General features: G+C 37.6%; 1 protein-coding gene across 1 annotated transcript; it reads right to left on the bottom strand.

Annotated features, from left to right (window-relative positions):
* Positions 1–6,087: 6,087 nt before the first annotated feature.
* Positions 6,088–8,082, bottom strand: LOC140855653 (UPF0481 protein At3g47200-like). The gene has a single exon (XM_073251946.1). The coding sequence runs from the start codon at positions 8,080–8,082 to the stop codon at positions 6,313–6,315; it is 1,770 nt and encodes a 589-aa protein (XP_073108047.1). The 3' UTR covers positions 6,088–6,312.
* Between the last annotated feature and the right edge of the window lie 5,266 nt (positions 8,083–13,348).

The following is a 13,348-nucleotide window of genomic DNA, read 5'->3' on the forward strand; positions in this document are numbered from 1 at the left end:
AAGTCGTTATCCTGGTCCTGTCCCAGTCACGGCACAAGGGAAAAAAGCGGGTTTGGTGATTGGGATAGAGTCCAAAAGCCCCTCCAGGACAAAATGACAAAACGTGAAAAAAATGGTGAGAAAGTCTTTCCCGCAACCACTCAGTGACCTCCTGGAAAAGGGAGGGACGACTTTCTTCCATGGCAGCGAGCGAAGGCGCTTCCTAATTGAAAGCCGGCCTTTTATTTCGTTCTGTGTGGTTGAAATGGGCTCAATTATTATCTTCAATTTCTATATGTTGGATGAATAAGGGATTGCAATAAATATATAAATAATACTTGTATTTATATTTTTGATCATATTTATGTTTCATATAAATTACTTATATATTTATATATTTATTTTTTAATATTGTTAAATTATGTATAAGTTTGCTAGCTAAATGGGGGATAGTCCAAGGTACGATCTTTCTTATTTTTGAGTTCCTAGTTCATATAATCTCTTAATGTGGCATAGATTGACTAGAACTAACTAATTAACCCAGCCCAACTCAAATTTAACTTAAAATAGGATGAGATTGGTTGGGGTCTAGAGTGCCTTTATGCAACCCAACTAGCCTCAGTCGAAGGAGAAAACTTCATTGTAACATTGATATCATGTCAAATTTATCACAACCCAGTGAGAATACTCGTATTTCATTGATTGCCATGTATTTCACCGATTTTCATGATGATACTCTATATTACTCCATCTATTTTCAACTTTTGATTGGTTTGTTACAAATTTATCATGGTATCACCATTGCAACCAAGTAAAATACCAGTTGAAGCCCTATAAAGAGCTGCCCCTCCTTATAAACATTAGTCTCAATAACTTGCTGTCATTCCTCACTTTTCTCTTGCTTTGCATTAATGGTCTATTCAAGTTGCTAACTTAATGATTGTAAATAATAAGAGTAGGACGTTATTTCCTCTGGGACTTGAACCTACACCTAGCAAGACAAACTATACTATTGGTCTCAAAAAAGCCCACTTTATCCATGAGAAGGGCGGAGGGCACAAAATTGTGACCTTCTATATTTAAAGATCTTAAAAATTTTCTATTCCGTTGAATGAACTACGATTTTATGTTTGTTTGGACTTGGTTGGGCTAGGAAATAAACCAAGTCCAAAGCACATTTGAAAAATCAGCTTACAAATAGGCCAAGCAAAGTACAAAAACTTGAGTCTTGCCCCCTCTGTTCGTTTTAGAATAGCAAGGAGGTCCATCCAGGGAGTCCTCCACATACATAAATGACCAATTAATGGTCCCTCATCTTATAATTACTCAGGGTGAGACCTTGAAGACTCGAAATCATTGTAACGACCCAGATAAAAAAAAAAAAAAAAAAAAAAAAAAAAAAAAAAAAAAACAAAACAGAGGAGGAGGAAGACTCCTAACCGGAGTCTTCTTCCTCTCCGTTGCCTGTGGAATCGGACTCAAAGAGTCCGACTAGGATAGGAAATCTTTTCTATAAAGATCCCCCTCTCCTCCCTTAGAATCTTACAACAAAACTTCAAAGAAATTAAAGGGATTTGAAAGATTTTTGGCAAAAGAGAGCGCCGTGAGGGTTGATCGGAAGAGAAGGGCCGCCGGAGCTGTTTTTGGCCGTCGGAATAAGGTACGTTCCTTCTTCCTCCCTTTCGGATTAATCTCTCCGGCCTTTGGGTGCTTGGAAGCCGGTGAGATGCCGGTTTGGGCTCAAACAGGGACACCTCTGTTTCCGTTTTATTTTTTTTCTCCCCGTGTGCCACCGGCAACAGCCACCGTTGGGGCTGTCACCGGGGTTGTGGATACGTCACCGTCGGCTACTGTCGGAGGGTGGCCAGAGTCGGCCCTCCTTGGCCGCTTGAGGGTGAGAGGAGATGGAGGGGCACGATGCCCTGTTTTGCCCCAAAGGAAACCACGGGAAAAGAAGAAAGGAAGAAGAAGAAGAAAAGAAAAAGAAAAGAAAAGAAAAAAGGAAAAAGAAAAAGAAAAGAAAAAAAAAAAAGAAAAAGAAAAGAAAAAAAAATAAAATAAGAAGAAGAAGAAGAGAGAGAATTTTCCTCTCTCTCCTTTTTCCCTCCTTTCTCTCTCCTTTCTCTCTTCTTTCTCTCTCTTTTCTCTCTCCTCTCTCTACCTTCTCTCTACATTTTCTCTCTCTAGATTCTCTCTCTAGACTTTTCTCTCTCTTTACGGATTTTGTCTCTCTAGGATCTTTTCTTCCTCTCTGATTGCATCATGAATCCTAGAATAAACTTGAAGATGAAAATAAGATGATCTTAGGTTGCTCCGAAATTCGTGCAGTAGATCTGATCCCAGTTCGATCCTATTCGAAATTTGTAACACTTGATTCATATTGAGTTACCCTGATAGGACCTCTAATGATCTCGATCATGAGTGCCTCATCGGAAGGATACGAAGGTTTCTCTCTCCACTTTCTCTCTCTACTTTCTCTCTCTAGAATTTTCTCTCTCTTCATGGATTTTCTCTCTCTAGAAGTCTTATGGATCAGTGGAGGATCCAGATACTTAGGTAAATCCTAATTTTGGTTAATCCTAAGAGAGATCCTAGATTTGTGTTATCAGATCGATTATCGATAATTTTCTCCATATATGTGATTTTTATATTGATCAGGGTTATGAAGAGATGATTGTCTGCATATGATATCGAGTGGAATATCTTGTTAGAGAAATTCATAAATCAAAGAAGAACATTGACTTCTGTGTTTGGATCAGTCACCGGTAAAGGTAAGAATCCCTGTACATGATCACTATTATATATGCTATTTTACTATTGGTCTTGCATCGTTGGTTTTGCATTATCGGATTTGAGATCGATGAATTTATTATATCTGAGATACTGTTATTTGATTTTGAGCATGAGTATGTTATGTCAATATATATGTATCAGAGATTGATGGCATGATTATATGGATATGACATATCTGAATTGATCATAATGCAAGACAGAATTGATTGATGAAATCAACACATAATGATTAAATGAAAAGAAAGAGATATATGGTATGGACTAGCCTTGTCATGTGGAACAGCCGGCCAGGAGCTTATGCCTGGGACAGCCCGCCAGGAGCTTATGCCTGGGACAGCCCCCACTGGCTTACAGGTGGATCAGCCGGCCAGGAGCTCATGCCTGGGACAGCCCGCCAGGAGCTTATGCCTGGGACAGCCTCTCACGGGCTTTGGTACGTGGGACAGCCGGCCAGGAGCTCATCCTGGGACAGTCTTGAAAGACTTTTTAAATGGATTCGATCCGGATGATGACTGAGGTATAGACTTGGATAGTCCAGAGCCAGAAAGAAAATGTTAAAAATCATGTGATTATGAAAAGAGAAATGAAAGATAAGGCATGAAACAATTGTTGAACAAAAGTGTTTCACTTGTTAACATATGATGATGCATCTATTTTGACAAGACAGCAAATTTATGAATGTTTGCATTATTCTGGACATTGAACATGAGATTTTATATTTTATTGCTATTCTTTATTTTCAGACTATATTACTATATCAGTGTGATATGGGAATTCTTACTGGGCTGTAAAGCTCACACCCCTTCATCTTTCTTTTTCTTCTCAGAGTTACAAGATGTCCATGGTTGGCTATGGTATGGATTTGTGAATGAGCGGATGCATAGATAGAGTACCGTTGATACTTGATCAGAGGATTGAAGGAATGTTAATTGTAATCATGCAAGTTTTATGAATTACTGTTGAAATTAAATATTATGGTTGATAAGATTGTAATGATTTAATTTGGCCTTGCATATTCTTTAGGGCTTGCTCTAAGGAGTGTGCGGCCATCACGTATCCGACCCGGGTGTTGGGTTCGGGGCGTGACAATCATGGCCTCTCATTCATAAGAAGAAGGGTATAACCATTAACACACAGGTTACTTAGACATGTTATAATGAAGATTGACACTCAGAAAGCGGTCCCGCAGAAGGGGCAGAAGCAAATGTGGGGCTCGACGACATGATCGAAAGAGTAGCATCAGGGTGCGTCGTAGATGGATGTCCCATGCGGTCATCATTGAGGAAGCCCCCTCAACCATCATCAGCAGCACAGGGGCGGGGGGGGAACCAGGAGGGAGGGATTTGGGGAAGAGAAAGGAGCAGTCGCAGTAGTAGAAAGCAGGCTCCTTGCTGGGCCAGCACCAAACGAGGATGAAGAAGAGCTTTAGCACTTTCTCGTACTTCACCAAGTCGGCATAGGAGTCGCACCAGATGCAGTGGCTGGCATTCTCTTTCAGCACCTGCCCTGTCTGCTGCTCCAACCCTCCCTTGAAGAAGAAGAACATCTTTCTCTTTCGCTTTGGCCGATGATCGATCGTTTGGTGTCCGAGGGACCCACCAATTAAAAGAGGAGGTGGGCTCCGGAGGAGGCGAGGTGAGAGGGATGGTATGGAGCTTTCTAGAGATCTCCTTGCAATTAAGGATTGGAATAGGAAAAATTATTAGATAGAGCCACTATATTAGATAAGATGTACCTTATTAATTGCTAACTATAATTAATCCTAATTCAATGTTTGAAAGCTTTAATTGGCTACTCTTCATCTGAAAGTCAATTATGATTAATCATAATTAGCAATTAATGAGGAATCAACTGACGTGTGAAATTATTACTGACTTTGTCTACCGCCTTATATAGTAAAATTATTGTACTTAATAATTATTTTTGGAATCAGACGTCAGCCCAAACTTTTTTGAGAAATAGGCCAGGCTTAGACCAGAACATTTTCTCAAAATTAGGCTCCAGTCTGATTTGATTTTGCACCCTTGAAACCTAGTTACGCTTTGGTGTCTTGGATGGTAAGTGGAGTATTGAGGGCATGTTCACAGGCCCATTTTGAGGTTGGTTGTGCTAGATTTGAACTTGGGCACCAGACCGGGCTTAAAATAAATTCGCATGATGGTGAGATTTGAATTTGAATGCTAACATATGGCATATCTATAGCGGGCTTCGAAGCCTAAAGCCATGTTCCACTTTAGGTCAGAATATTAAAAGTAAGCCTCCATCTACTTCACCACGTTAGTTTGTCCAGTCACTCACACGATGAGATGAGAGAGAAGAATAAAGTAACCGCAAAGCAGCCTGCCCCATCCTCTTCTCACCGGCCCTAACAATTACGAAACAAATAAAGAAAGCCTGTGCACTGTACGCGCAAGATTCTAGTATTATGTAATTAATTGTAGAAACTCATTTTATAATTGACTAGTATGTGACATGTGGGATGCATGTGTTCAGATAGGGTATTTAAATATTGCGAGTTGGTGAAGGGACGAAAAGGTCAAGGATAGCAACCACAATAGCATATGTAGTGGGCACAACTGTAAGCAATAAAAAATGAATTTTCCTTGTCTGGTCAATTGTATAACAACAAGTTGAAGTGAACAAATTAAGAAACCCAATGCAGATTTCATATAAACCCGTCGGTGCAACAGCTACATGCATGCTCAAGCCCATGCACGCAACACCAAGCAAAGTTTATCATGTCTAAACTCTTTATTGCTGCCAAACAGTAAATCTAAATTATGTTCTAACCAAGCCTACGACCAGTATGTAGATTGAGATGCTTTTCTCGCCTTCTGTTGCCTAGTTAGTGGCCCTTGCGATCTAGGATGTTCGGAGGGTACATGTTCACTCTTTGGTATCTTTTGAACAAAGTAGCCGCCATATGACTTGATTCTGCGCCATTACACTTATCATTCCAAATTCTTTATAAAAGCACCAAACAATAGCTCTTGATTGCCTTTTGCACATTAATATTCTGTCATGGTCGACTATGAGTTAGATCAATTAAATGATTACCCACTTTTTTGACGCTTCAATTGTAGAGATTCCATGCACGATTATTTCATGCATTGTTTCCCATATTGTTTATCACCTCATATACAAAAAATTGCTAGATGCGATCAGAAAACAATCATAAGTGAAAATACCTGGAACATGATATCTATTATATACGTAATATAACTTGTCACCCAAAAGAAAAAGTAATATAACTACTGATGGGTGTTTTTTTATGGTGGGACAAACGCACCTAAATTTCAAACTTAGAGCTATTTATATCGTTTGAGAAATCCAGGCGGTGTGCATTTTAAAATACAAAACTGTTTACAACGAATGATTTGGACCACAAATTGAATGCTAATGCCGAGAGGTAGAACCATCACATTCACAACCACATCAATTCATGTATCTAACACACACATAAAGACTTACCTCCCTCAGTCAAAGCCGCATACACCAATTTATTTCGCATTGAGGCAAAGAAATGGTCGGCCTCCATCCTTATGACCCACTAAGAGGGTGAAAATAGGTAAAGCCAGAAAACATCGCTTGCTCAATTGTCAACAAGAGGAGCAAGATTGCTGCTATAACCGAAATAATACTCCATGGACTGCTAAAATAGTCCCGCATTAAACCGGCCCTCCATCTATGAAATTTGGAGTTATAATATATGTTTACCTCTGCAAACAGTTTTCCAAGGTAGTTCTTATCAGGAGAATAATATATCTGATTGCACAACTTGTTGAAGAGATCTGCCAGAGCCTTATCGGTACTAAGTCTGTTTACCACGATACCTCTCAAGTGGAGCAACCGCGCATCCTTGGCCTCGTCGATGATGCAGTCCATGAAGACTGCATAGATTGTGACGTAGGTCATGGCCTTTGCATAGCATTGCTCGAAAGCTATGAGGTTGCGAAAAAGGGAGCAAGTGCGGTCAGTGACCCGCAATGGTGGTATCTCCATCCGTCCCTTCTTGAACGTTATGTCCAAGAAGTTGATTTCCTTCTTGTTCTTCCTGAACTTGACACCAGCCCGTCTGAGCTCTGTTGCACTAGGAATCCACTCACAACCAGTTGTATCCGATCCTTTCTCCTTCTTCTTCCTGAACTTCACAATAGCCTGCCTAAGCTTTGTTGCACAAGGAATCCACCTGAGAACAGTTGTATCCGGTGCTTTTTCTTGCTGCGGTGGTTGTGGTTGAAGGATGCGAGATGAATGGAACAAATGGAGCAGATGATGGATCTGATCCATGGATGATGTCCGAAATGATTTCGATGCGTTGGGATGCATGTCGCAAAAGAGTTGGAGTGCCCACATTGGAAGATCGATGCCTTGGTCTTCTGGAGTCTTGAGTATATCAAATAGCTTTTCAACGACGAAGAAAGGGATTTGGTTTTCACATTTCAATAGGTCATATAGTACGAGATGAACTGTGAACAACCCTGCTACAAATGGGCCGTTGATTTCTTCTACCTCTTTGTCCATCTGTAATTCCAGCTCTGCCAACTCATAACCATGTATCCGCCGCTCATGCTCTTTCCTCTTCTCTTTCCTATCGCTCTGCGCTCTTCTCACTCCTTTTTCACTACCAAGACCACCTCCTCGTTCCTCTTCCCTGTTCTCCTTCGCCGTCATCGTTTGTCCTTCCTCCTTTGTCTCCTTATTCACCTCCAGCACCACTTCCCCACTCTTCCCATCTTCTTTCCCCCTCTTTGAATGCTTGAGCAAGAGATGGATGATGAAGCACCCATCAAGTAGCATAAGTTCCGCCATCTCGTGGGCTTTCAGTTTAGGGAAGTCGTCCGCGTAGCAGCTCCGGACCTCGGCATCCCATGCCTTTAACTCTGACAAGCAATCATCCAATAACTGCCTTGCGTGCTCTGGGCTTCTATGGCGTGAGAGGAGGTACCGTACGCACCTCCACTTGTGATCTTGTATGGCAGATTTTTGGGACGGGTCGTGGTGGTAGCAACCAATGGGGACGACCAGCGGCACATAGGCCTGCACGTCGCAACACCGAATGTGCTCGGGGACCCTGAAGATGGTGCATGAGTGATATTGGTTATCGGGACGTACCTCATTCACATTCTGTGTCGCCTTGTTGATCCATGAGGTCTCCACCTCACTGTCATTGGGGCTTCCATCCTCATTAGCGTCGGAGGTGGAAGAGTTTTTTTTGATGATATGGGAGGTTGTATACTCCGTCGAGGCACTCCCTTGAATCCGACGATGGTGTGCGTGCGATATGTGATGGCGGGATATTCTCTCCATCTTACAACCTAATAATTCCTATAACCTGAAATTTAATTTTCAAATTCATTTTACGTGATGCAAGTTGATACGGCTGGAGGAACGTAGCAGAAATGTTTGGTCAAACACAACATACTTTGGTAAGAGAACATGTCTTGGGTGCATCTAGATGTACCTACCATAAATTCCATCATACTTTGTATTTTTTGAAATTAAAAATTATGATTTTAGACAACTGGTGATGAAATTTAACAACATTTCTTAGATCACATATCTAAAAGAAATTCAATTGGAGTACATTACAATTTTCAATTTCAAGGTTTTCTAATTTTCTGAAAACTAAATCTTTGCAATTTGAACTTTTGATCTTTTTAACAATAAAACATTGACTAACAAAATTAGCTTTAAGATCTAAAACTTTTGAATTAAGGAAATATGTAAGGACCAGTTTGATATTATTGATTTTTTTGTCTTTTTGTTTCTTGGCAAATTAGTGAAATATTATATGGAGATTGATGTTGAAGATTGTATTTGTATAAAACTTATATTATTCATATCTTTTATTTCACTTTTTTTTGGAAGCAATAATTATGTTCTTTCAAAAATTTTACAGATTTTACAAATAATTACAAAAAATAAAATATATGTTTGGTCTAGTTAATTTTTTTTCTTGGATTCATGAAAACAAAATAGAAAACAAGAAACAATGCCAAACAGTCCTTAAAATAATGTTTTGAATTTTTTTGAGAAAGTTATAATGACTTTTTGAAATTTCAAACATCTAAACAAAGCCATAATAATTTAGATCTATTCCTAAAAGATAAATCCAAGAATCTGCATTCTTTCTGCAATGGATGCAGTCCTTATAAGCATTTCACACACACACACACACACACATCAACACTTACTGCTTGCGGCTAAAAGGTGTAGAGAGGTGTAGAGAGCCTGGTCCTGGAACTGTATATGTGAGCTACTCAGAGAATGAGTTGAGCATATATATTGTTAAATTGGAGATAGCTGAATTAATAGAAGAAAGTGCTGGAACCATTGGTTGCTTCGAATGGTCGAATGGGTTGCTTAGAAGCAAAGAAAATCATCATGTACTATTAAAGCAAAAGGAAATGCCTTAAGGACAAAAGACCAGAACAGCAGGATGAAAAACAAATTAAGAGCATAAAGCATCTCGTGGCTAGCATGAACAGGAGGTTTTTTGGGTCTGGGTTGGGTCTTTGGGGACAAGGGAAAGTTATGTGCGAGGCACTAATTTATACTGGTATAAACCTTGTTTTCTTTTGGATAAAAATGTTGTCGTCCCAAATAACGGTTGTACTTGTTATCTGTTTGGATATTGATAGGGGTAAGAAACGATGTTTGGATGACACCTAAGGATATGTGGATTAAAAATATGATTTTTTTAGGCAATGGGACAAGTCTGTCCTCGTAATGCTCACTTTTTATCCTTGGTCCATTGGGTAAAAAAAGGTGTTTGGATCCTTTTACGAGGAATGAAACATTCTTGTAGCAATATAATTATAATTAACTTATTATATTATTATTCTTTTAATATTATTTTTTGAGAAATTCTTTTATTATGTATCATATATTTTTGTTGTATATCATAATATTATAAACTATACTGAAATAAAATATTGTAATATATAAGATAATTTAAATTGTTATAATGTTATGTAACATATTAGGTTATCAACCAAAAATAGCAATTGATTCTTTGGAACTTGGTGATTTCTTCTTTTGACCCCTCAACCTTGAGATGTGTCACCTCTTGGTTGAACTGGTCCGCAAATGGCATGGTGGACCTAGTTCAACCCCCTCTCTCTCTCTCTCTCTATATATTTTCATATTCTCTTCTAAAATTGAGAGTGCAATTGGGGAGAAGAATCGAAAGGCCCCGTTGGCTCCTTCCCCTTGGGTCGAAGAAATGCTCCAGATCTCCTTCATCTGGTGTTCCCCTCAATGGGGCAAATGCGATCCCCTTGGGACAAAAGTCCAAACCTCTGCACCCTTGCCTTTGTCCACCAGCATCTTGGGTAAGCCTCCCACTCTTGCTGCTCATAATGGTCCCTTACCTACCTCTAACTTGCACTTAAATGCTAGGCTTGTGAAGAGCTTTCCTCGGTCATCTTCTCTCAAACCTTTTAGAAAAGGGTCATGTTTCCATGTTGGGGACATGGGACACCTCAAAAATGCTTGTAGAAATGCCCTTGTTTGCCTTCAGTGTAAGAGAATCAGGCACTCCAGTCATTCTTGTAGGGATCTAGTTCCCTCTTCCTCTACTAGTTCAAGTTGCAAGCATCAATCTCTCGACAGATCCATCTTCCTTCCTCTCGACAAAAAAATTTGTTGATCCTATGATTGATTTTGATGATTGTCAAACTTTGAGTAATTGTAGACTAATCATATATTTCAAGAATGAATATAAGTCTTTTTTAGATGTTCTAATTGAAGAAATAATCTATGAAAAATATCTCCTCAAAATTCACTAAGTCAAAGGAATTAAAGAAGGATTTTTAAATTTCTGATTTAGTAGAGCCGACCTCTTCACTAAAACAAGTGCCAAAATAAATAATTTCAAGTTTCAGAATGATTGGAGTCGACCTTAAGACAAAAAGAGTCGACTTTGGCACACTGAAAATGCGATGGCATGCAGGTGAGTCGACTTGATCTTAGAAAATAAAGAATAATTTTTTAGACCCTATGGCCAAGTCGACTTGTGAGAAGATTGAGTCGACTTGTGGATAAATGGAGCCAACTCCAAAGAAAATCAAGTCGACTCGAAGAACGGGACAGGCTATAACAGTTAGTCTTCTATACTTCTCCAACGAGTATTTTTTCACTCTAATGGCTAGTTCAACTCCTCCAATGGTTAATCTCCATCTCCAGCTATTGTGAAGCTTATTTAAAAGTGGAGAATCAAAAAAAAAAGATGGAAAGTGAATCAAAGGAGAAAATCATTCAAATAAAGAGAGTTTTATTAAATAACCAAGAGAAAGAGAAAAGAGAGGAGTTTTAGCTTCAAATTCAGAGAGCATTCAAAAGAGATTTTCCATAACTTCTCAAGCATCCTCTCAATTTTCAAAAAAGAGTATTTAAGCTTCAAAAGAGCACGATCATTCAACCTCTTCTTCGTACATCAAAAAGAGTTCTTTTTATTTTTACTTTGTGCTGAATTTTTTTCATCCTTGTATTTTATTTTCTTTACAAGTTTCTTTGAGAAAAAGAAACTTAAGATTAAGGTCCATCCAAGCCCATAATTAGATGTTGTAAGATTTTGGTTGGTGAGCCTGTAAAATTAATTGGATTGATAGTGAGTCTAAAAAACTATCAATGTAAGGTTGTGATTGGTAATTTTGAAAACCAACTAGATTTATTTATGATCTCAGGTTAAAATAAACACACTACAGTCGGATGATTATAGTGAAATTTTCAAAAAAATTTTAGAGAGTAGATGTAGGTGCAGGATTACATTGAACCACTATAAATTTCTTTATCTTTGTGGTATGCTTGCTCTATTTACTTTTATATTTGTCTTGCATCATTTTAATTTAAGTTTTGCTTGATTTTATCTTAATTCTGCTGTTGTATACATCATACACATCTCAAACACACCACTTAGCTTAAATAGAAGCACATTTTTGCTTTAAACTTAATTTGGCTAAAATTTTTATAAGAACCTAATTTATCTCCTCTCTTAGGTTGCTATCTCTAAGTAATAAGTGATATCAAAGTCCAGTACTCACTTATATTTAATCTAACAATTAAGAGCTAAGATAAATGGCAACCCAAATGAGTGCATCTCTTACCAAAGGGCAATCGACCAACAGTTCACCTTTATTTAATGGAACAAATTATACGTATTAAAAAGCACGCATGCGTATTGATATTCAAGTATTTGATTATCAACTATGGAGAGTTATAATCAAAGGTCCATACATATCCATAATTAAAGTAGATGGTAATGATATTTTCAAATCCGAAGAGAATTGGGATGAGCTTGATATGAAATTGATTCAATTAAATGCTAAAGCCATCAAAGTACTTTATTGTTTGTTAGATGTATATAAATTTAATAGAATATCAATTTGCACATCGACTAAAGAGATTTGAAACAGATTAGAAATAACTCATGAGGGAACAAGTCAAGTTAAGAAATCTAAAATTAATTTGCTTGTTCACAAATATAAAATATTCAAAATGAAACTATATGAGTCTATTTCTGATATATTTTCAAGATTTATGGATATTATTAATGCTTTAAATGGTCTTGACAAAATATATACTAACCATGAACTTATTTGCAAGGACTTGAGAAGTTTGCCTAAAACTTGGGAAGCCAAAATGATAGCCATACAAGAAGATAAAGACCTTAGCAAGCTGCTCTTGGAAGAGCTAATTGGTTCACTCATGACTCATGAGTTGAACATGCATCAAAAGAAAAAAGAAGAAGAGCCAAAAAAGAAAACTATCGCTTTCAAATCAACTACCAAATGTGAAGAAAGCAATGGATCGGAGGTTGAAGGTGAAGAAGATGAGGACATGGAGCCGTTAACAAGAAAATTCAAGAAGTTTCTCTTGAAGAAAAGCCTAAAGAAAAAGGAAGATGGAGAAAAAAGTAAAGGAAGTGCCATATGTTATAAATGTAACAAAAGGAGACACCATAAATCGAATTGTCCCCTACTCAAAAGGAACTCCAGAAAGAGCAAAAAGATAGCAATGATGGGTATTTAGTGAGATAGTGATACTTCAAGCTCTGATGAAGAATAAATGGAAGGTGGAGTAGCAAATCTTTGCCTCATGGCCAATGATGATGAGGTAATCTTAGATGATTCTTCCAAATTTATATTTGATGAACTATATAAAGTCTTTAATGACTTAATGGATGAATTCAAAAAATTAATACTGAAAAATAAAGAACTTAGAAGATCTAATCAATCTTTGAATGAAGAGAAAAATAAAGTATTAATTGAAAAGGAAGATATTTTGAAGGAAAGGGAAACATTAGCTAAAAAAAAATGAATTTAATAAAATCTAAAAAATCTTTGATTGATGAAAAAGAAAGACTTTTAAAATTAAAAAAAATCTTTTTTGGAAGAAAAAACAAACTTAGGAAAGATATTGAAATTTTGAAATCTATAGCAAAAAAGTTTATCCTTAGTTTTTAAAATCTTCAATCAATGTTAAATAATAAAAAAGCTATTTTCAATAAAATTGAAATCATTTCTAATTCTTTAAGAAAACAGCAACCAATTAAAAATATAATTACAAAAGC

Source organism: Elaeis guineensis, chromosome 1, assembly GCF_000442705.2.
Source record: "Elaeis guineensis isolate ETL-2024a chromosome 1, EG11, whole genome shotgun sequence".
Taxonomy (NCBI): Eukaryota; Viridiplantae; Streptophyta; class Magnoliopsida; order Arecales; family Arecaceae; genus Elaeis; species Elaeis guineensis.